This window comes from Vespa velutina, chromosome 2 (genome assembly GCF_912470025.1).
Source record: "Vespa velutina chromosome 2, iVesVel2.1, whole genome shotgun sequence".
In the NCBI taxonomy this organism is placed as follows: domain Eukaryota; kingdom Metazoa; phylum Arthropoda; class Insecta; order Hymenoptera; family Vespidae; genus Vespa; species Vespa velutina.
Window position 1 is genome coordinate 4,612,963 of NC_062189.1, and position 23,965 is coordinate 4,636,927.

General features: G+C 37.7%; 2 protein-coding genes and 2 long non-coding RNA genes across 6 annotated transcripts; 1 reads left to right on the forward strand and 3 right to left on the reverse strand.

The window, feature by feature from the left end:
- Positions 1–309: 309 nt before the first annotated feature.
- Positions 310–2,378, reverse strand: LOC124946877 (DNA-binding protein inhibitor ID-3). The gene has a single exon (XM_047488221.1). It carries the CDS (start codon positions 1,774–1,776, stop codon positions 1,357–1,359), a length of 420 nt encoding a protein of 139 aa, XP_047344177.1. The 5' UTR covers positions 1,777–2,378; the 3' UTR covers positions 310–1,356.
- A 306-nt stretch (positions 2,379–2,684) lies between these two features.
- Positions 2,685–15,466, forward strand: LOC124946878. 3 transcript variants are annotated; one of them, XR_007100226.1, is made up of 4 exons: positions 2,685–3,309; positions 7,882–8,111; positions 8,244–9,366; positions 11,924–15,466. It is a non-coding gene; the product is annotated as an uncharacterized LOC124946878 (long non-coding RNA). The 3 variants fall into 3 exon arrangements; XR_007100225.1 differs by lacking the exon at positions 11,924–15,466 and having other exon boundaries at positions 2,687–3,309; positions 8,244–10,587; XR_007100227.1 differs by lacking the exons at positions 7,882–8,111; positions 8,244–9,366 and having other exon boundaries at positions 2,685–3,352.
- Positions 4,968–9,938, reverse strand: LOC124946879. The gene is made up of 3 exons (XR_007100228.1): positions 9,209–9,938; positions 6,744–9,007; positions 4,968–6,613 (listed from the first exon to the last, which is right to left on the reverse strand). It is a non-coding gene; the product is annotated as an uncharacterized LOC124946879 (long non-coding RNA).
- A 5,835-nt stretch (positions 15,467–21,301) lies between the features above and the next one.
- On the reverse strand, positions 21,302–23,800 carry LOC124957807 (transcription factor 21). Its single transcript, XM_047515150.1, has 2 exons — positions 22,822–23,800; positions 21,302–21,830 (listed from the first exon to the last, which is right to left on the reverse strand). The coding sequence occupies exons 1-2, from the start codon at positions 23,143–23,145 to the stop codon at positions 21,621–21,623; spliced, it is 534 nt and encodes a 177-aa protein (XP_047371106.1). The 5' UTR covers positions 23,146–23,800; the 3' UTR covers positions 21,302–21,620.
- Between the last annotated feature and the right edge of the window lie 165 nt (positions 23,801–23,965).

The following is a 23,965-nucleotide window of genomic DNA, read 5'->3' on the forward strand; positions in this document are numbered from 1 at the left end:
TTTTATTTTGCTCTTTTAACGTAAAAATCGATTCTCTTTGCGCTTTCTTTATCGGTTTTTTTTCCTCATTTACATCGTTGACCAATTTAATTATTCTGATTTGGTCGTATCAGAAAGTTAGTTTGTTAATTAGCGATGAAGAAATTCATGCATTTTTTTTTAATTTACAGGTCTTAATAATTATCCTGCAAAATTGAATCGATAAAAGCAAAAACAAAGCAGAAACAGCTGTTTCGGTCTTCACTAATTATCTACTAGGTAATATACTAGAGATGAGAGGATGTTACGAGGAAATAAGCGACACAGGTATAACTTACGGACACAGTTTGCATTTATTTTGTATACACGAGCGTATTACCCTCGTGCGACGATATACTTACAGCCTTTCAGTCTTCGCGAATATACAATAGTTACGGAAGGTTTCTAAATTATAATATGAAGAGCGATAACAATAATAATGATATAATCATATAATAATAATAATATTATTAATAATAATAATAATAATAATAATAATAATAATAATAATAATAATAATAATAATAATAATAATAATAATATAGCATTTTAAGTATTTTTAGTACGATAAATGTAATAATCGTAATAAAAATTTTCTTTATTATCTACAGAGCGAGTTAGAAATGATACAGACTTTGATCAACGCGAAGATAAAATTTGTTACAATGGGTCTGCAAACAAAGATCGATTTACGATTGGTTGGGTGGGGCATCGTACGTGATATTTTGTCAGAATGATAATATTTTGAATGTAATAAAATGAAATTATATATATTTTCAGAATTTGATATCGTCTTGCCTTTCAACCGATCGCAATTGAAAAGAAGAAATTGAAATGAAAGAAGCCAACAATGAATGGTTAAATTTTTCACCATGTAAAGCAAAAAAAGGAAGAATCGAAGGAAAAAACAATATTCTCATTTCTAGATTGAGTCGGAACATGTCTACTGATCGAAGAGAAAAAGGGGGATGAAGAGATAGAAAGACAGAGAAACAGAGACGAAGATCGGAGGCGATGAGGTGGTGGTGTCTATCGGCGATGAGAGGTCGTGCGAGGAATGCGATGAGTCTATGTACAAGTATTTACAGGCTTTCGCGAGGAAAGAGATTGTACTGGGCGCAAGGGTCTACTCGTCGTCCTGTTCCTAGTTCCTCGCATCGTTCGCGTATCCTTCCGTTTTTCTCGGGTCCCAAAGACGAAGAAGAGACGAAGGAATTCTTCGAGGAGGAGGACGGAAGTCAGGGGCCGACGGAACCCTGCGTTCAAGCCGGAGTCAGCCCACGAGGACGATCTCTCCTAGCGATCTGGCCCTCATTGAAATTTTTTTCCTGTGACAGGTCACCGTTCGGCCACCGTGCTGTTTGCCGTCATCGTCGTCGTGGCTGCTGCCGCTGCTGCCATAGCTGCCGCCGGTGTCGTCGAGCCTGTGCTACCGGTGCTCACCGTATTTAGCAGAGGTTGAAGTGGCTGTCTCGTTGACGTCGGTTTCGTCTTTGTTGTTTCTTGATGGACATTCGTCTCCTCCAGAGTCGTTTGTAGATCGCATATGTATTCGATCACCCTCTGTATTACTTCGAGCTTCGAAAGTTTCCTCTTCCTCGGCATATCCGGCACCAATGATCTTAACTTTGTCAGATAAGCGGCGACTTCCTCCGCCTCGAGATCTCTTCTCGTTCCGTTTATACTCAAACTGTTGTGTAGAACACCACGAGTTGGTGGTACTCGACCACCTACAGGGCTCACCACCATAGCTTTCATATTTTCTTTGATATTTCTCTTATTCGTTTATCACTGTGATTTGACGATTGGGTTTTATCGTCGACGAATGTTTTTTTTTTTCACGAGATTCCTTTGCAATTTGTTTCTCTCGATATTGGTTAATAATCGTCGTGTCGGCGCACTCACACGTACCCGGCGAATTATCGATCGAACGAAGTCTCGGAGAGAGAGAGAGAGAGAGAGAAAGAGAGAGAGCGAAAGGTAGAGAGAGGAAGAATCCAAAAAGGAGAGCTACTCTTTTTCCTCTTAAAGATATTTTTCTCTCTTGTTGATTTATTTCCTCTTCTATTTCCTTCTTGTATTATTACTTTTTCGTTATTGCAAATCCTTTGAGAAACTCGCGGTGTGTCACACACATACAGACTTGCGCGCAAACTTGTATATCACGAGTTAGCTTCACACGCGATAATCATCCTTTTAATACGGTAATAATAGTGACTAGTCGAAGATTATAAAAAAAAGTAAGAGAAATGGAGGTTTTTGGAAGTGCAGTGTATCTATGTGTATAAAGTAGGAGAGCACAGTGAACATGCTACGGTACACTGCGCTCAGAGGATCGAAGTCAACTGGTCTCCGCCCCTCACCTGCGCTGTTTTATAGTCTACCCCTACCCTACCACTTCTCTATCCACGACGCCTCCAACGCTCACACAGCGCAATCGCTGCTCGAGTGGTCTAGCGTTGGGTTCGACTGGTGCATGTCAACGATCGTTTCTTTTTTCATTGACCTATTTTTTACATTTGCCCTTAGCTCTTTTGTCGTTCTATTGTACGAATGAAAAATAACAATAATGTTATTGTTATATTACCAAATCTGAAACGTTAAAACACAAGGTTATTAAGGAACAGTTACTTACATTATTACAATTATATATGTGTATATATATATATATATATATATATATATATACATACACATCTTTTTTATTTATATATTATTTCTTATTGAAAAATTAAAGAGAATTTTAATAAATCCTTAGAATTATTGAAACAAGTAAATATGTTATAATTGGTAATTGTTTGCATCAATTGCGATTCGAAACCATCACTAGTCGGGGGTGTTCGATGACCATGGGAGCAGTGGCGTCGGCGGGACAAGACGGGAGATCGAGGAGGGGCACGACCATTGTTGAACGTCCGGCGGCGCCAGCCACTAGCCATCACGACTACTACCACCAGTACGACACCGTTACCACCACCATCATCGTCATCATAGATGAGAACGGACAACCACCATCGTCGAGGTGTGCTTAGCGTACAGACTGCGCACACTGTCCTCCCCCTCCTCCTCCTCGTCGTTCCATCTCCTTCACCTCCCTGATCTCTGCCACCACCAACCTGTACAGCATGATTCCGGCTATGGTTTTACGTATGCCTGACTCCTACCTTCTTGCTTAGCTCGCGTGATTATGCTCGCGACTCCGTGACTTCGGCTACGGAGTCTCGTTACCGCTTGCCAAGACAAGAACTCGACGCGATGCGCGGCGCTACGAGTTGAAGAGGAAGAATCATGGTGCGTGCACGCATACACACGCACACACACATCATACACACGCGTAATAGTTTTTATATGTGTTTCTCTTTTGCGTGCATTCATGCGTGTCGCGTAAAAAGAGAAAGAGAAAGAGAGAGAGAGAGAGTCGAATATTGACAAAGCTTCTCGTGGGATTTACTGGTTAAGCTAGGATTTCTCAAAGGAAACAATGATGGTGGCGAGAAGGGTATCAATCGTGGGAAGATATAGACGTTGAATAGTGGTACCCTACGTCATTGATGAGATCGAAAATACTCGTTTGTCGTACATTGAAAGGAATATGCATTAGGAAATTTGTTTACACTATCTACCGTATTCATCTATTCGTAATATTCTATCGACCTAGTAGTCTATTTGGAAACAATATTTACTTTCATATATCTCTCTCAAATTATGATACGTTATTCCTTTGTTCTGGGAAAAATATTATATTGATTGTTTTTGGTTTATCTTTGTTTCAAAACTGAGAAAAATAAAATATTATGACAAATATATAAATTTGACTGTTTCTCATTATCTATAGATATTCTGGTATGTGTTTTTGTTCGCGTATCGAAATTATATTGTAGTATAAGTTAAGATTTAAAAGCTCTTTCTATTCTCTTTTTCTATTTATATTTTCTTTTTTTATTTCTATATTATTGTTATTATAAAAGTTTTAATTGAAAAACATAGAATGTCTCTTTGAGCTATATTCTGTCGTTATGTTGAAATTAGAAAATGGGAAAGCTCTTCGTGAATAGCGAAACTTTGTGGAAAGTTATGAGGCTCACATCGGCGACGAAACTGACGCGAGAATTCCATGGAAAATTACAGAGAATAAAATTGAACGAGACGGCAGCGAGACTCGTGCACTTGCACGAGCATGCATACCTGAGCAACCGGATCTCATTGACTCCTTGACCTTCGAGTTTAAGAAACGAAGTTCCCTTGACCTCAGAATAAATAAACTGACGAAACTACTCTCCTCACTGTTGGTTAACACTATGGAAAGCGAACCGTGTCATGACTTTTCGCTAAGTCTTTCAAAGGCACGTAGAATATTTCTAAGCGACAGTCTCTCTCTTCTTTTCCTTCTCTATAAGTTTTATCTTATATCACGAAACGCTCCAACTACAAGTACGGTCTCATCATTAGCGTAGGAAATATTGATTTTGGACGTAACTTTAGCAGCATAATTAACCGGAATGTTTGTTTTAAATCATTCGGGATTTTCTAACATAGTAATTATATGTGTTTATAGATATGCATGTGTGTTTAATGATTCAACATTGATTTGAATGAAAAAATACTAATTGACAGGATCGAGAATGATCGTTTAACAAAAAAGATACATACGACGAACATTACAAAAACAACAAAATGTTTATTTACATTTCAAAAAAGATTAACGAGCTAATATAAAGGCTAGCTAATCTTTTAAATATACGATGCGGGTTACTAATTAACGACTGTCAGATTTTATCGACTTAAATTTAACAATAAATTAAACGTAATTCGAGATAGAGATAATTTTTTATCTCTAAGGAAAGTATCAAAGTCTCGGGAAATCACTATAATTGCTATTCTTATTTATTTATTTATCATATTCTATGAAAGATATATTGTAGATATAACAGTATGTTATCGTGTATAGATTAGGATTATGTAAAATCGTCCATTTGTTTCGTGTAAATTTTTTTGACAGCATATGAAATATTTAAAAGATAGAAGGATTGAATAAAAAGGCGTAGCTGTTTTTTCTTTTTTTTTTTTCCTTTAATCTTACAAGTGAAACGTAGCCAATGACAATTTGAAAAGAGTTGCAGAGGAGACGTTCGGAGGGATCGTTTGTCGGTCGAAACTCGACGTAGGAAAGCGTGACTGTGCTGCGGACGCATTCGTCAACAGCTGACTTTGCCGCTATTATCTCATGTATTATGAATGATTCATGAGAAACCTCCACGTCGCCTACGTGGCCTGTTTTTATAAAATTCACAAGATTTTTCTTTTACGACGTTGTTGTTTTCACAAAAGATGTTTGAAGTCGATATCGAAGTTAGCCCAAGAATTTTACGTCCCGTAAGATAAACTCATATTTTCAAGTGAAATCATATTTTTAAAACTATTTTAATAAATAGTTTTAAAAATAAATGCAATTGTATATTATCGGTTATGAAACAATTATAACAATGCACTGATAGTGTTATAATTACTGATAATGTTTATCCTTACTGAAGTACAATATAATTCATAGATAGACGATATATATATATTTATATATATATATATATATATATATATATATGATAGATTTACCTAGGAATGCATAATTTCATTTCATATTGATCAAATTTCTTCGAAGTTTCTATCTTCATTAAAATTCGAGAGACATCTTGTTACTCTAGATTGTGCTTTATACAATTTATATGAATCATCGAAGGAAGTGACTCGGCCAAATCGGCCATCACATCCAGGTGTTACGGTCAGCTGTACTTGGTTGGGCACTTGAACGAATTCTTTCTATATCCACGAACAAGGGATAAGTTTATCGACATAAGCTTATCGTGAGAGATAAGGAAACCTTAATTCCGTGAGTGCATTCTTAGTACATACATAAGAACTGAAATTCCATGAAGTCTCCTATTTCACATAATCGCACTCAATCGTTCTTAAGTTTAACTTCCGATAAGAACTCTTTCATTTTTTTTCAGAATATTCTTGCATTCCGAGCTTATCAATCGTATTTATCCGATTTATTAATCTCTACATCAACATTCGTTCGTATATTAACAATTAGAATTTGTAATAATATAAATTATTATTTTCTTAAAACGAATGTAATTTTGAAATTAATTAATCTTGCTTGTATTTTATATTGACATCCGAGCTCCTAGGATAAAATGACTTCTTTTTTTTTTTTTTTTTTTTTTTTTTTTAGAGATTTGATTGTTCGTAGAATAAGACAGGACAAATAAGTACGTATGTACTTGATAAAAATACACGTGTTTTATTTATCGAGATATCTTTTCTCGATTAAAGTTCTGGCAGGTGTGCGCTTAATCGCGTACGAGTACGAGCGGCCAAGGATCACCAGATTGTATTTTTGATTTTTGTCCTTGTCTATTGTTATCGATGTTTACAATCAAATGTTACAAATGTGAGTTCATTCTATCATTAATGTGATTAGAATCGATGTTCACGTGATAATTTTTGTGACGGATATTCACGAACTGTTTTCATAGCATTAAAAGAAGGTAGAAATCATGAGACGCGCCAGATACGTCATTTTTAGATGTAGATGCTGCGCCATATCGGAAAATAATAAAATGTCTCATGTAGTAGAATTTTAAAATCAATCCAAAGATAAATAAGATAAGAATGCAGCAATAAAGCATACGATAACGTTATGTACATTATCATTTTGCGATTACCTGAATTGAAAGATGCTAAGTCACGTTGTTGATGTGTTGGATCAGAAAATGGACATTTCCCGTTTTACCGATCGTTAGAAGGTTTATACAAGTAGGTATATCTAGTGGCGAATATCGTGCATTAACGAGACTTGCCTTAAAAAATACAAGATTAGAACGATCAATCAGGATGACGGATAGGTTCGATGTCGAGCGTCTATTTATGGTCGCTCCAAATACGAGGTCGACCTTTTGCATCGTATTTCTCATTTCGCGTCAGCATAACAGTCGCACGCAACTGAGATATCTACGAGCTTATTCTAGCCATCTTGACATTTTTCTATTATTATTCATTCTTACTATCTTGCTTTTTTCTTTTATTGAAATTTCGACTAAAATAGCCAGCTTTCATAATTACCAATCTATAACGAAGTGTGCGTTAAGTATTTCTTAAGGAAAAGAAAGGAAAGGAAGGATAAAAGGACGTAAAAAAGATGGAAAGGAAAAGGCGCGAAATCTCGAGTTGTCGAAGAACGTAGACTGCCTATAATTAGCGAGACGGCGACGACGCTGTTATGTTGCTCGCGCTCGTCTCACCTCCCTTTCGAGATCGGAGCGTCGTGCTCGGCTAGAGATCGCGAGTGGTGAAACTCAAGCAAGTCTCTCTTCTTCTTCTTCTTCTTCTTCTTCTTCTTCCGCAGCTGCCCGATGCGCACATTGCACCGTGCAACGAACGACCCCAAAGTGAGAGTCCGTGGTAATCGTGTGCTTCCTGCCGCATCGCGTTCGTCCTCAACGTCGTCGTCGTCGTCGTCGTCGTCGTCATCGTCGTCATCGTCGTCATCGTCGTCGTCGGCTTCGTCGTCGTCGTCGTCGTCGTCGTCGTCGTCGTCGTCGTCGTCGTCGTCGTCGTCGTCGTCGTCGTCGTCGTTGTTCTGTCGCGCCACAGCGATAGCCTACGTAGGTACTCACCTCGCGTGTACACTCGTACGAATAAATTTCCCTACCATGCGAACGCAATGTGTAACTATACATAAAATTACTTGCCTCTCCATGTTTTCCTTTATCAATCTGATCAGATTCTTGAACTCTTACTCATCCTAGTATTATTTCGATACGAATTTCAAACGTAATTGTGTTTATTAAATTTATCTCGCAGGTCAGAATATAGCGGACAACAATAAGAATCTTTAAAATGCAAGTCTTAACGCAAAGCCCGGTACAACGTGTCTCTTCCCTTAAGCACGAACGTTGTTGGAACGTGCTCGAGCTGAAAATATGTACATAAGAAAATATCTTTTCTTCGAATGACGCGTTGGAACGCGTCTACGTTTAAGTCTCATCAATGCGTAGGACAAATCGTTAGTTTCGAATAACCATTTATATGATGTACGTAATAACAATAAATATTTGAACGAGGACGATTAGTTCTTCGTTAAATTATGAAATTTGTTTCCTGTGATAGCGTACATAGTACATATATTGTATTCTTTTTTCTGTTCTTTCTTTTTTTTTTTTTAGTGCTCCGCACACGAGGAAAGTATGGGAGTGCCCCTCGAAAATTATTCCGTGGAGTGTATCTTGGCATCCGATGATTGTGCGCCAGAGGCTAGAGTGGTCTCTCGGAGTGCACGTGCGCGTTGCACGTGTTAGCTGTGGGGCGACCCTCCCGATTCCTGACTGCCTACAGACTGTAACATCGTATCAGGGCCACGTCGTGGCTATAACTATATATACAGCCACTCTGCTTCATCACGAATTTTCTCTCTCTATTTTTCTCTCTTTCTCTCCTCTCTCTCTCTCTCTCTCTCTCTCTATCTCTTTCTGTCTGTCTCTCTCTCTCTCTCTCTCTCTCTCTCTCGCTCTATTCATTGCGAGGGAATAACACGACGTTAATTGTAAACGTGCAGGGCTTCTCAATTGCTATCATCCTCATTTTCATCGTTCACGCGAGAAATTTCTTCTTTATCATCGTGTTGGCCTCGAGGCGATAACTTGATAAAAAGGAATGAGAATGAAACGAAAACCTGGGAGACAAGAATCAGTGCCCAAACTAACGTGAAGATTCGCTATTTGCGCAGCTGTTCAAACGGGCCGCGCCGCGAAAATACTACCTCGTCATCCGTTTTTAAAATATCCAAGTCCTCGAGCGTGCCATGGCAAACGCTCGAACGTACGCGTTAGGTTAGAGGTACATACGATACGAATCGTCATTAACGCAACTAGATACGCATCTTGACCCCTTTCCGAGATACTTGTGCTTCATCTAGGACTCAACTCACAATCTAGAACAAATTATGTTAGAGGCAAGCTTGGAAATAGAAATTTCTTTATTCTTTGCGTGCCCTAGTACTTTTGTTTCACTATTTGCCGTAAAGTAAAAAAGAATCTGCTTTTTTTTATTTTTTTTATCGTATTCGAAATTAGACATGCAACGTATCCTGTTTATTCGAATAATAATATAAAACCTTGGATATTGTTCTTACCTATGCTGCTGTTTCAAGATTCTTTCTTTTATTCAAGATTTTTCGTTTCAGCGTAACCTACGTCCAAGCGTAAACTACGTTTTATTTCTTCAACGAGACTACCCGATGTAGAAGTATTATCGTAAAGCATTGTCATTGGCACGGATCACCTTGCATAGGTATTTTTGTATTTCGTTTATGTGTTATGTGCGTTGAACGTCCCTGAACTGGATATTAATCCGCGTTTCAGCGAATTCCTATATTTCTCAAAGCGACCGTATACCCATCCCATCACCATGCAGGTACACGAACGCATCAGGTATTTCTCAGGTGTTCCGAAATACTTTGTTACCATTCAGACACAGTGCTTGGTATATAACTTCGTTTCACGAGCTCCTTCCTTTTTCAATCTTCTTCACCCATCACCTTTCTTCGCTATCTCACGGCAATACAATGGCCGTGGTTTTAACCCAAATACGATGAGCTTCGAAGTAGCCGTAAAATCTGTGTCTGTATAGGTAACTACGATAGTATGCTGCAACGTACATGCATTCCGGCCATGGTTGCGGCGCATTCGACGAAATTCTCTCAAGAAGAAAGAAACGTGTCTTTGCGTGTACATAACTTCCGATCTTTTAAAGAATCGAGTCTCCTTTTGTGTGTATACACATATTTTACAATGTTTCCTATTATATTTTCATTCGCATGAGATAATTATGAACGACGATAAAAAAAATGACTCTTCTTTCGAAGTAGTATATCCCGTTATGATTACTGCGATGATTACTCGTTAGAGAATACGTTTTCTCGTTAGCAAAAGGGTCTAAAAGAAGGCAAGAAATTCTTTATCGATGGCGATAGCCCCGTAACCCTTGTCGTCGTAATTCTTAAACGAACAACCTCGACGCTGTAATAAATATCATGGTCGAATCACGAAAAGTCGAAAGTACGTAAGCCAGCCGTGAAAAGCCATTCGACGCCACTTCTCTTTCGATCGATAAGAGAACGTAACAAGGACCACCTCTGTTCTCCTTTGACTTCGTGTCCGTCTGTTTTCTATCGAAATTTTTACGTTCACGTCGCGAGTAACGGCGATGAATCCATTTCATGGTCATCGTAGCGAGAAAGTTGTGCAGGAAAGTTCTCTATCTCTCTCACTTTGCCCTTTCCACATGAAGATAAGCGAAGCAAAAACATGGCGACAAATTTTGCGAGAAGTGACCGGAGAGCGGCTTTTACGCGTACGTTGCCAACGTAGCCGCAGGGCTAGCAGGTAAGCCGGCAAAGAGATAAAGAAAATAAAAAGTAAAAGAAACGAAGAAAAAAAAGAACGAGAGACCCGAAGAAGGTAAAGCCCAGCGACGAAAAAGAAAAAAAAGAGACAAAAATGCAGTGGCTCGACTCCCATATATATATATGTATATATATATATATATATATATATATATATATGTATGTATGTGTATGTAAAAGTTGCATTGTACTTCGAGATGCTAAATGTTTTGGTTTTTTGGATATAGAGAATGCATTTTAGTGCACCTGCTATTAATATTATATTTTGAGAAATGGACTTATTCATGATATATATATATATATATATATATATATATATATCTTTTTCCTCTCTTTAATTATTTACATGGGATACAGATTTTGTTTAATACAATAGTTGTTCTCTCGCGATAGTTCGTTAATAAAAAAAATAATAAAATCATAAACGACGATAATAAATTTATTAATATTGTAAAGTGATAATTTCCGTTCGAAACTAACATGTCGAAAAGCGAATGATCGGTTGTGTGGTAAGACCGAGCGAACGAGACAACGTGGAAAAATTCAGCGCGAAGGTGAAGAGAATAAAAAATAAAAAGAAAGAAAACAAAAACAAGAAAAAAAGAAAAAAAGAAAAAAGAAAATAAAAAAAGGGAGGAAAGGAGGAGAAGATGGTGAGAGAAAGAACGTGGAGGGGAAGGAGCGTTCGCAAAGGCGACCGAAGGTGGCTGGTCCGGTTGGTTTGGCCCCGTGGGAACGCGTTGGTGGCCAGCTGCACTGATTGCCGTGAGAGGACGTGACGTAGTCGCGTCGGACGTACATACAGACAAATACATGGTTAGATACGTGAACGTAGATAAGTGTGTAGGTGCGCGAGCGAGCGTAATGCGCTTTTGCGCGTGTGCGTCGTGATCGGCTCGGTGGACCGAGAGTAGAGGGAGAGTCCGACCGACCGAGAGTGGCTCGGCAGTCCTGTCGAGAGGCAGGAAGAGGACGAGAGGAGAGAGAGGTGCGAGAGGAGACCGGTGGGGTGCGCGCATTCCAGAGAGGCGCCGGCCAGTCTGCGGCACACCTGCGCGTTCGGTTGAATCACGGCGCCTCCGACATAACTCGATCTCTCTCTCTCTCTCTCTCTCTTTCTCTTTTTCACTATCCTTTTCTATCTCTTTCTCCTCACATGCTGTTTCTCTCTCATAGCTCCAACAACGTTCCTTCCTTCTCCTATTCGCTCGCTAAAATGAGCCCGCAGCTCGTTCGTCTTTGTCGGCCTTAACCATGCCAACACGTTCTATCTTTATCCGTCTCGTACTTATATTAGTGGTATTCGCTATCTTTCTCTCTCAGTTCCCTTTATTCTCGGCTACACTCGTTTCGGTGCCGAGACTCTTTCCTTGACTCCTTCTCCGATTCATCTTCTATCTTCCTTTTCTTTATTATACTTTCTATCTTTCTTTTTCATCCAAGCACTCTCCGACGGAGTGCTTCCTGACGGACCCTCCGCAGGAGGACCGACGGCCCCCGAGAAAGCAAGCGAGGGGGCAGCAAGCGAGTATGCAAGAGAGTAGGGCTGATGTTACGTACGATCGGAGGCGTGCAGGTGTCCGTTCGTTCGTCCGTCCGTCCGTCTATTCGTCCGTTCATCGATGCTACGCTGAGATCTAAGCCAACACCGTCCAGTCTCGTAGCGAAGGCTACAAACGATCACCTGTTTAGCCAATCAAGACACCTGTTCCCTCTCGTATTCTCTATGATTTTTTTCCCATTCATTTTTGCAAAATCATCGTCTAAAATAATCCCGTCGCGAATTATAATTTTTAAATTCAAAACCTCATATATCGTCATATTATACATTCCATGGATTATGATTTTAGCAACGATTCGTTTTTCCTTCAGACTTTGCTATTATTCGAAAATCGAATGAAAGAGACCAAAATAATTTGGCGTTCTTTATTATGTCCTTCATCTAAAATTTGTTTTATATTAAAAGGATTGAGATAACAGAAGTATGAGGAGAAAAGAATTGCACAGTTAAGACGGTAAAAGGGGTGGGGTGAGAGAGACACGAGACACCACGATAATCTCGCCGGACGTGAGAGACTCGAGACTCATTCAGTGACGTGGGAACGCGTGCAGATACCATTCATAAGTCGGACCGTACGAGCGAGTACCGGAGAACTCACGAGCGTGTATAAGCGATCGTGCGCCCGTACGAACGCGTTCCGTTGTTGAAAGGGTCGATCGCCTGTCTCGGTTTATTGTACGAAGTTACCGAAGCGATACCGAAGGGTCATGTCGATGATGGATCTCATCATGCGCCTCCAACTTTCTTTTTCCAATACGATAATAATCTATTAAATATATATTTCCCATTAAGTCGGACCTTTTAAATAAGGAAAATAATAATATTTTCTTTCATGAAATTTCGATGAAGTGAATGATTCAAAATAAATACCCATTGTTATAAACGTATATAGTTCATTTGTTTGCCTTCAATGTTGGATCATAGCCATCGCTAGAGCAAAGCGAGAGAGCCACCGAGAGAACCCGCAGCCTTTCCTTCGCGGCTCTCCTCTCTCTCTCTCTCTCTCTCTTTCTCTCTCTCTCTTTCTCTCTCTTTTTCTCGCCAACGAGCGTCGTGGGATTCGTGGGAGCCTGTTTTCCGTTCTTGCCTCGTTCCATCGCGAACACGGACCCCATGTCGTTGTTTTGTGTTGTACGACCACGGAGCTGAGCTCGAATTTCTGCCAAGATCGGAGAACGAGTGCCCCCGGGCGACATCGTCTTTGGACCCTCTCAGAGAAAAAGGGATTGAAGGAGACTCGCGAGAATTGCCGAAATCGTTTCAGCCGATCGTAGTTCTTTCGCTTTAGTCGTTCACTTCGAAGTTAGGTCCGTGCGAAAATCGATAAGAGAAACAGAGAAAAATAGATAGAGAGATAGAGAGAGAAAGAGAGAGAGAGAAAGAGAGGAAGAGATAGAGATAGGGAGAAAGATATAAGAAGAACGTGGACTATATTAACTGTTTTAGAGAGACTAAAAACGATAGAGAATGTATTCTTTGTGCTAAAGATTCGTTATTACATTATATGTAACATTGTTATATCATCTTAAACATATATATATATATTCGAGGGTAGCTATGATCGCATCTGCACTCGGTAGGGTTCTAGGAACCCTAGCTTTTTTAGGGCTGAGATCCCTGAGAAAAGCATAGTATTCGTCCAGGTGTCGTGAATAACAGCACCTGGAGGTACTTCTGTTTACCGTTACTTTCGTTTGCGCTCGTTAAAACATTTCCAAGCTTTCCGTCGAGAAAAGACAAAGCGTTCTTCTTGTTGGCCTCGATTACTTATAAACAGTATTATATATCGATTGTGATAATATCATTGGAATATGAATTTCCGATGAATTCTTAGATAATTTATGTGTCCGTCTGAAGGGAAAAAAATTTCGAAAGAAAATTTTTCCTTTACGAAAGAAAATGAAATCTGTGGATTCTTGACAGACGATTAGAAGAAAAAAGAAAAAAAAAGGAAAAAAAAAAATATGTACACATAAAAAGATATCTTTCGATTATATTATCGACTTTTTCCGCTGGATTAACCAATGATAAAAGAACACTTGGGTTTGTAAACTTTATTGCATTTCCTCTTGATGAAAGAGAGGGGAGATATGGGAAATACGATCGGGCCTTTGGGGTCGAGGTCATCGGGAAAACTCGAGAATCTGTGCAGGTGTCGGGTGAATTACGACAGCTGTTTCGTTCCCTTCTTAATTCTCTTTCTCTCCCTTTCTGCTTGAAGAAACCGAGGTTTTCCATTTGTAATTAATGAAATTCTTTAAAAGACACCTGTGCGGTAGAGATGGTCACACAGGTGGCATTCGACTGTACAACGATAAAGCCGAGCTCTCGTACAGGTGTACGAGGCAGGTACTCGAGCACTCTGAATCGGGTACTCGCATTGGTGAAACGGTACGTTGGTGAAATCACCGGCTAGGATGTTTACGACCGTTTTGGCGACCGATCGCCAACGACGACTTATCGGTTCGTTCGAGATTACGTCCGACAACGAGAAAAACGTTTACGAACTCGGTAAAACGATTTCGTTAAATTGAGTCCTTTCGTTCGAGCATTTTGTCATGAAATGATACTTCCATAAAAGACTCCATGGGTTTGTCGAGTTTAATACGTTGATCTCTTTATTCTTGATAATCTCTCGAATTACAACGCCAAAGATAATTTTTTCCTCGTTATTGTCCGTGTCGATGGAGTTGCTGTCGTTAATAATAATTATCGATCGTTAAAGAATTCGAAAGTTTCAAGGAACGATCGATAAAGTTCTTTGCGAATGTCTCCATTGTTTTCTTCATTGTTACCAGATAAAGCAAACGAGTCGTTTCTTTACGGACTGACCTCCTCGAAGGACGACCCGTTTCACCGACCGAAATGAGCGCTCGACTGTAAAAGAGCGGCCGTTGAGTCACGTCTCTTCTACCGGGACAATTCGTTACGTTCCACCGGTTTCGAGGTGCGACTAACTTTAAGTTCTATGAGAAGGTCCGTTCGACCTCCTACCGTGAGATACGAAGGAATCTTCTATGAAAGGATCCGTATACACACCTGCTCGTCTTTTCATAATAACGTTAAAGAAGAACAATCAATTGATTGATCTAAGTATTTCTTGATTTAAACTAATAGAAATTGTACGATGCGTAGTGACGATTAGATAAGACATTTATTGCGAAACATTTTATCTCGAGAAATGATTTCAAGGATGTATATAGTTAGTTTGATATAATATATAATCAATTTATTATAAGATTAGAAAATAACATCTTTGATCATATGGGTATTATGCAAACACTTAGATGGGCCTATGAGATTTGGAATCTGACACGTTTATTTACAGATATCGTTTATCGCGATACGTCGAAGATACATACATTTAAAGATGTAGAGGTCTGTGTATGTTTTTCTTTCTCACGCATAAATCCTGACGAGTTGGACATCTTCTTTCTTTATCTCTCTCTCTCTCTCTCTCTCCCTACCTTCCTTCGTTTTTCCTACACGACCACCCAACATCTTCGAAATACCTTTTTTTAAAGAATTCCATCCGAATTTATTGTCGGCTCCTTGAATCCGCGCTTTTATTAAATCTGCTACCTTTTAACACTCTCTTATTACATTTAAAATGCTATCACATTAGCCTCGTCTTTAAATTCAAAATATTTTTGCAAGTTTATCAAGCAATATTATCTATGTAAAATTTTAGATCATTTTAATCATCCGATTTTAAAATCAAAAATCTTCAAATAAATGTAAATATTTAACATTTTGATAGATTTAATAATTAGTTTATACGAATAAATTGAATTATTAATATTATTTACATGATCTTCATTTTCAACAAAAATCAATATCAAGAAAATGAATTTAAAATTGTTAAAAATTTTAAATGATATTCAAAATAATACTTTAAACATTTATCAAACACAGACAGACAGAAAGACCTACATACGATCAAACTGATTGCCAAGCCCATTGCAGTTAGGTGAATCCCTTAAAAAGACTCGATAGGTTTTTCCGATCGATCCTTTCGTCAGGCCCGTTCCTTCCTTTTTTAGTATTCGACTTTCATGACAGGGAGGAAAAAAGGAAAAAGTACTCTTAGATTCTCGGATATCTTGTAGTAGGCGTAGGCGCTTTCGTTTCACACAGCCCGTTGCCTTGCGCTGTCCGTGTGTACTACCTGTTGCACGAGAGAGAAAGAGAGGCTGGATGTTGGACAAAGTGGTCTCGAAAGGAAGAAGAAAAGAGAGAAAGAAAAAAAGAGAGGGAGAAAGAAAGAGAGAGAGAGAGAGAGAGAGAGAGAGAGGCGATACCATGTTCGCTCGTCTCACCTCGCTCCTTCCTGATCGCGACGACGACGACAACGACGACGATGATGATGACGATGGTGGTCGTTGTGGTGGTGGTGATGGTATAGTGGTGGTCGGAGGGGTCCACGATCTCTCTCTCTCTCTCTCTCTTTCTCTTTCTTTCTCTTTCTCTCTCTCTCTCTCTCTCTCTCCTTCTCTCTCTCTCTCTCTCTCTTTCTTTCTTTTACTGGGTCCTAGACGGCAGGGAAGGCGGCAGGGAGGGGACCCTGGCGACAGACTGGCGGGCGCGCACCTGCACTCGGCTCGGCCTCTGAGAGAGTCGAGGCTGCGAGCCATCGCTGCGAACCGCGGCTGCGAGCCGACAATCAGGGCCGCACTCGCGTAACGAGACGTCGAATCGAATTGGTGCATTCCTTCGTTTCTATTGATTAATAAAGGAAAAAGAAAGAAAACGAAAAAGAAAAGGAAGAAAAATAAAATTCATATATAACAGAATGAAGACTTAGAAATATTTTTTTTCTTAGAAATATTATTTTCATTTTTTTTAATTGATTACTTCTATTAATGATGGACAATTTGTTTATTTAACAATTAAGAGAATATCACGGAAGAATTAATTTTGTAAAGGACAACAATTATTAGTGATAAGAATTATGATTATTAAAAGCCAAGTGGAAGGTACGATTTATGACGAATTTTAAGTTGTTTTTGTTTACGACGTAACGAATTACGAAATGTATAATATTCGTAGGAACGATTAAGGTGTTAATTTATTAATATAATTTTTGTCGTGGACATATCGACTTTTAAGTATTGACGTGATTACGCAATCTTTTTTTCCAAGACGATTTCTCCTCGGAAACTCCAAAGGTCTCTTCGTGTAGGAAGTTATGTAATGTTAAAAACGGAGAAGCTGTTCGTTAGGTTTACGACTGTGAAATCGAAAAAGGCGAAAGATCTTATTAAATCTCTTATTTCAAATCCTTTCGGGTATTAAGCGCCACACAGGGACGCACCGTTTACTATTGGAATTTCTTTTTCATGAGAAGGACTTTGGACATTTATAATGCTTGCCATTTAAACTGTGTACTTACTTATATACGCAGGAAAGATCTTCTAATGAATTTTTAATGAGTTTTTTTTCCTTTCTTTTTTTTTTTTTTAATTCAAAAAAAAAGGGAAAAATATAGCTATGTATACAGAAAGAAAGAGGGGAAGAGAGAGAGAGAGAGATAGAGATAGAGATAGAGAGAGAGAGAGAGAGAGAGAGAGAGAGAGAGAGAGAGAGGAAAAGAAGAAACAGTTTAACCTTCAATCGATTCATAAAAGAGCCGAGTAATTGTTGTAGGTGAAACTCAATTAGCGTAATTACCTCCATAAAAGAAGTCGATAGGTTCTTGGTAAGCGATCGGAGCATAAATGCATGTAGGTAGGCCAATGTGATAACGCTTATCTCGAGGAAACACACAAATGCCCTGGCTCGTAGCTAACTTTGCATATCAATGGGAATTCTTAAGAATAGATTTTCACAGGAATCGTCTCTATGTTACCAGTATCAGAGTGTCTTGTTAGTGGAATCGATTTTTATTGAAAATTACAATCGAAAGACGGTATAGGTATTTATGTTAAGAAAAAAAAAAAAAAACAAAAAAAAAAAGAAAAGAAGAAAAGAAATCACGAGGTTGAAGAATATTTATTTAATAAAAAAAAGAAGTATATATTAAACGAAATGATTTAAAAACATATGATAGAATTGATTTAAAAAAAAATTGACGAGAGTTTTTAATCGAGATCGATAGATTTTGAGGTATAATATTAAAGATATTTTTATGCGACGCCCATGCAAAGGCATACCGATAAACGTTAATGATACGTAGAATCGCTGTGACAACATGTATTTTCTCTAGTGGCGCTATCGAGAATATACCTAGGCGTGTTCGCGTGCAATCTGCATTCGCCGTAATTACTATTCGCAGCCGCGCAATACGACATCCAGTTCTATCGTTGCTAATTTCTACTTTAGATTGCGAACTGGAATCGTTGCTACGGCTGTTCACGGGTGAGAGAGAATTCGCGCTCGCACGTAATCCGCGTGTCACTTTATGAATCGTTTCTCTTTATCAAAAAACGAGATTTGGCCGAGAGACGTCAAATGGATCCAGGTTCAATTTTTCTGATTATTCTTTTTTTAAAAAATTTTCTTTTAAAGATATAACGCGAAGCAAATTTTCTTTAAATTATAATAGCATCTACTTCCATTGAAAGCGTTAAAACGTATTTACGTAGAAGAAAATATGACGAGAGACATTGATTTATGTAATTCTCTCTCGAAGTGTCATTTCCTCTTAACGGAATAAATGCGAAAAAATATATTCTTGTTAGATGTAACAAACAGCAGCTGGTCGATCGTTAACGGTACTATTTTCTTCGAGTGTGTCGCACAGCTGTGTTAGAGGGTGGCTCATCGAGATCGAAGACAAAGGGGAAATTGGAGGACCGCTGATTTCCCGACGATAATTGGTCGCAGGCGGGCCTGCGTCGTAATTGATAAGAAAGAAAGAGAGGGAGAGAAAGATGTAGATTGCGTGGTCCGTGTACTTGTTTTACTCTTATAACTTTATACCTCCTTGTCGTTTGTACTTGGCGTACCTCGGCTATCGCGCGTATCTTTACGTATCATCGTGTGTAGGTGCTTGCGTACCCGTAGTCCGACACGAGGAAAGACGTTTGCCGATTATGTAGACGGTCGCCTTGTATGCCGCTTCATGAGCCGCATCGTATCGCACCGCATCGCACTATACCGCATTGACCGACCGATCGTTTCGTCTTTTGAACACGTGTGCTCTTATCAGAGTTCATTTTTCTTTTCGACGTACGATAACGCTCTCTCTTTCTCCTTCTCTCACTCTCTCTCTCTCTCTCTCTCTCTCTCTCTCTCTCTCTCTCTCTCTTTCTCTTTCTTTCCTTTCTTTCTTTTGCACTCGTACTAGCAAAGCCAGTCATTTCCGTTTCATGATTTTTCATGGAAAAAAACATATAGCCTTTGTGTTTAATTGTATAAAATAGAAAATCACGATAGATTTTATTTTTATATTTCTAGCTTTTCAAGCTTAATAATTGAGACAGGATGAAAGAAAACAGTCGAGTGATACCGGAACGAGGTTCGACTAGCGTGAAAGAACTTTGTTATTTCTTCGAGAGTAGGTACGCACATACGTACGTACGTATGTACGCACACATCGAGAAAATTCAGGGCAACGCTCCGATGAAACACCTGCGTTGCCTCGTCTCGCTCGAAATCACAACAACTCAATGAATTTTCATCGGCAGTAGGAATGAATTTTCATTGAGCATCGTATAGCTTTTCAATACGCATTACCATATTTTTCTTTTTGTATTTCTTTTTTTAATTTTCTTTTTTCTAGTATTATGTTGTCGAGGTAAAATTTATTGAAATTATCGTAAACGTTATAGCAAATGTTTACTTAGTTATATACATATTAGCCATATACATATTTGCCTCGGATATTGTCGCTAAGAATAAAATCAAGATTTACAAAGCCTTGATCGAAATCAAGAAACTTGCTGGTTTTTTTCTCAATCGCCAGTGATACGCCATGAAGGATGTACAAATGATGTTGTAACGCGCAAGAGTCGTAATAAGGCCGACTTGCCTTGATAATCTCATATGCGTCTTCCGTGCTTTTACTTGGCCATGTAAGTTTTTTTTATGCTACGATTTTTTTTTTTTTATGAGTATAGTGAAGAGGAAAAAATTGCGAAAAGTCCAAGTAAAAAGGATAAATAAATTTTTATTTCTTTATTGTACAATAACAAATATAATATTTGATACTCTAATAAATAATTGTATTTGTGTAAACATTAATATCAATTTTTAAATATTACGATTAGTTAAGTTATTTGTTGATATAGGAATAAATTTAGTGTAAGAAATATTTACATTAAGTGCTGCCATCTCGTGTTGTGTCATTCTTCTATTGAACTTTAAATGTTTAAAGAAGGATAATATAAAAGGAACATGAAATTCTTTTTTCAATCGAGCCAATAATAGTTACAATTATTTTCTGGTATTTGATTATTATCGTTAAAAGGTATTTATCGATCGAGTAAGATAAAAGTAAAACGTTGTTCAAACCTATATATACATCGGTAATAGCTACTAATAGTAAATTCCTGTTTTATCGATTGATAACAGTAGATATTTATTTTGCCGACCCTGTACTTAATCGGTAATAGTAGATTTATTAGTAAATAGATCAGATTCAAAATCAGATGAGATCGATGTCGGTAATATAGTTAAATTTGTCGGTAACTTATATTTAAATACTTCTATATTGTAGCTAGTGTAATTTATTTTATTAATAAAATAGGATCGAAATAATAATAATAATAATAATAAAAAAAGAAATGTCTAGTATAGTTTCCAAAAATATTTAATAAATAGTCTTATGAAAAGTATCTTTACGATTTTATCATTGAATATTATCCATAATTGTTTTTATATTTAAAAAAGAAATATTTTATAATAATATATTAATATCCTAGTATAAAATATACATTTTAAGTAATCGATCGCGTATGCTAAGAAAAATAAAAATATTACATTAAAATCTTTTCGTCGGAATGTGAAAAGAAAAAGAGGCGGTGAAGGAGAGTCAGACAAATGCGAGAATTATAATTTTTTAAGGGCGGTCTGTTGAGGCACAAAGATGTCAAGCGATACCGACAGTTTTGCTCGATTTGTCCTAGAAATAGGATATATTATTTTAGCATTGGGTTTACACAAAAGGTTCTTCGTAATGTTTATTTAACTTCGAATCTTCTTTCCTTCTTACGTTACCATATCCTTCCTCTTTTAGTTTCCGGATATAGCTCTCGTACTAAGGACAGTTATCGAAAAGTATTTATTTCTTCTAAACAGTTACGAAACAAATAGTAGAATTTTCGATTGATAAAAAGATTTTATTCGACTAGTTCGCATGTTTTGGTTACAATTACAACAATAATCATCCATGGCACATCATAATGGTTTTCATGTATTAATAGTAATTTAATAAATAACACGGAGAGAGAAAAAGAAAGAGAGAAAGAGAGAGAGAGAGAGAGAGAGAGAGAGATAAGGCACTTCCAAATAAATAGATTGTAAATTGCCTTGAATATGTGCACAGCATACATTTATTTCTTTTTTAAATTCTTCTCTCGTTAAAGGCACGATTTCGTTATCGGGAAACTTTTCAAATCAGCCGTTCGAAAAGTAGGATTAAAAATAGGAGAGCTGTGCCTCATGATTGTGAGTATGATTATGACGCATGGAAGCATTTTGGTGTCCACCGTGATGGAAGTTTTGAATATCGTTGCTTCCTTGCTGTCCCCGATACTGATTAGAACTGGCTGAAGTCGAGGATGACATGTTACAACTGTTATTCATCAACATCGAGGCGTTTGTTCCTTGGATAGCAAAAGGCCATGACTATAAAGTAGAAGAAAAAACTTAATTATTAAACTTATAAACGTATTGACTGAAAAGAGAAGAGCTGTTCGTAAAAATATCTAAAGCTGTATCTTGAAATAGTCTTGAGATATTTTGTCAAAATTTAAAATACCGGTTCTGAATATTCGACCGATAATATATATATATATATATATATAAAACAATGGACATTCATAAGACGTTTTTCTTGAAATAAGCCGAACGTTTTAATAAGAAAATAGTGCTAAAACTGTTTTATTTCTTGCTATAAAACAAACATCCCTCTTCAAACAACAGAACAAAGTTAGAATTAATGGCAGCAAAGGGTAAGTGGGAGGTTTTAAAGTGATTCAATCCACCTGGAGAGACATAAACAGAGAGGATGACTTCGAAGACGACGTTTGCCGTCGCGACGCCGAATGGATCCACCTGGCGCGTAGCGTATTATTGTATTGAGTAGTTATAATGATATAGAAAACTATGATTATTCCATTTAAATAAGTTATCGTTATCTTACATCAATATGACACATTTTAATTAAAATAATTAATCGTTTCAGTATCTATTAAATAGTTTCAGGATCTATTAAAAAATACGATCGAAAAATGTTAAGCATGACGATCGTGGTCGTTTTTCTTCTGATAAACAGTAAATATTGTCATATCTTACGATATACTTATGAGTATAATAATAAAAACAATCTCTAAATGAAAACAGTAAAGATACGCATCGATAAAATCTGAGCGTGCGATCAATTTGTTTCTATGACCAATGATCGGTAGGAACTTTTAAACAGTGAACAGAAGAAGTGCGATCTTGCGATCTTCATGGTTAATATTAATCAAATGGTTATTGATCAAATGGTTAATATTAATAAAGTTAAGTTCGTTTTTTTTGTGTATAAATTATCAGAAAGATTTTATTTATTTTAGGATGAAAATTAATAAGAAAATTCAAACGATTAAATGGTAAAATATAATCGTGATCTCACCAAAGCCAAGGACAACGATCTCGTCGTTTCCGGATGAGAATCTCCGTCATCTCTGAGAACGGCACGAAGATGAGCGATATAAGTTGCAGCTAAACGAAGAGTATCGAGTTTACTAAGTTTCGAGTCTGGTGGAATCCATGGAAGGGTTGTTTTTAATCTGCAAAATGCTTTGCTTAAAACTCGCATCCTTGCACGTTCACGAGCATTAGCTGCGTTTCTTGGGGCTCGGCTATCCATATCTTCTTTGCTAAATTTTTCCTCCGACGCGAATTCTTCCTCGTCGCATTCCAACGATGGTGTCGACGCTCGACGTTTCCGTGGCATCTTCGATGTTAAAATCCTTATGTGTTCGTTGAAATGATAAAGCGAAAAATTTATCCCGAAGATCTTGTCGTTGTCGATCAATTTCGATAAGAAGAGCAATAATATTTGTAATATTTTGATCGATTAGAAATTTGTTTATTTCTTTTTTTTTTTTAATTTTTTTTTTTTTTAATTCTTCTTTTTCTTTCTTTTTTCTTTCTTCTTTTTTTTTAGAAACGCAACTTTTGTCGAAAAGTTTGACGGTCGGAGACACCGCTTACGCGATACTAATTGTCAGCTGAAGTATCTCTAAGGCGAAGAGGAGAAGAAGATAAAGAAGAGAGAGACTTGGGAGGAGAAGTAAGGCGGAAGTAGAAGCACGTTGGTGGAAAGTACCACGAGATCTGTGGTGTCCAGAAAACCGGGCGGAGCTTTCGAACTTCTACGAACCTCCTTCTTTGAGCTTCTTCATCCTCCTCTTCGCGCTTTTCGAATGTTTTCATCCAATAGCTTGGAAGCTGCGTCATCTGGAGCCACCTGGAACATCCTTCTGTCTACCGTCTTTTTCTAAGCACTTACTCATTTTCATACGCACACTGCTTTGTCTACGATCGTTTTGACGTCTATTAAATTTTTTTATTTCCGTTCTCTTGGCACTTCCGATAAATTTCGTTTGATTTCTTTTTTTCTTCTCTCTCTCTCTCTCTCTCTCTCTCTCTCTCTCTCTCTCTTCTGTTTTTTTCTTTTGTTTCTTTTCTCTTTCTTCTTTTTTTTTTTCTTCAGTTTGTTACGATCGAACTACAGAGTAATAAAATAATCAAATTTATAACAAATCTTTCAT

Bases quoted from the DNA above. Each gene is read 5' to 3' on its own strand.
- LOC124957807 (XM_047515150.1), bottom strand. From the start codon at position 23,145: ATGCCACGGAAACGTCGAGCGTCGACACCATCGTTGGAATGCGACGAG. The intron at 21,831-22,821 runs GTGAGATCACGA...TCTACTTTATAG, and splicing joins GATCGTTGTCCTTGGCTTTG to TCATGGCCTTTTGCTATCCA.
- LOC124946877 (XM_047488221.1), bottom strand. From the start codon at position 1,776: ATGAAAGCTATGGTGGTGAGCCCTGTAGGTGGTCGAGTACCACCAACT.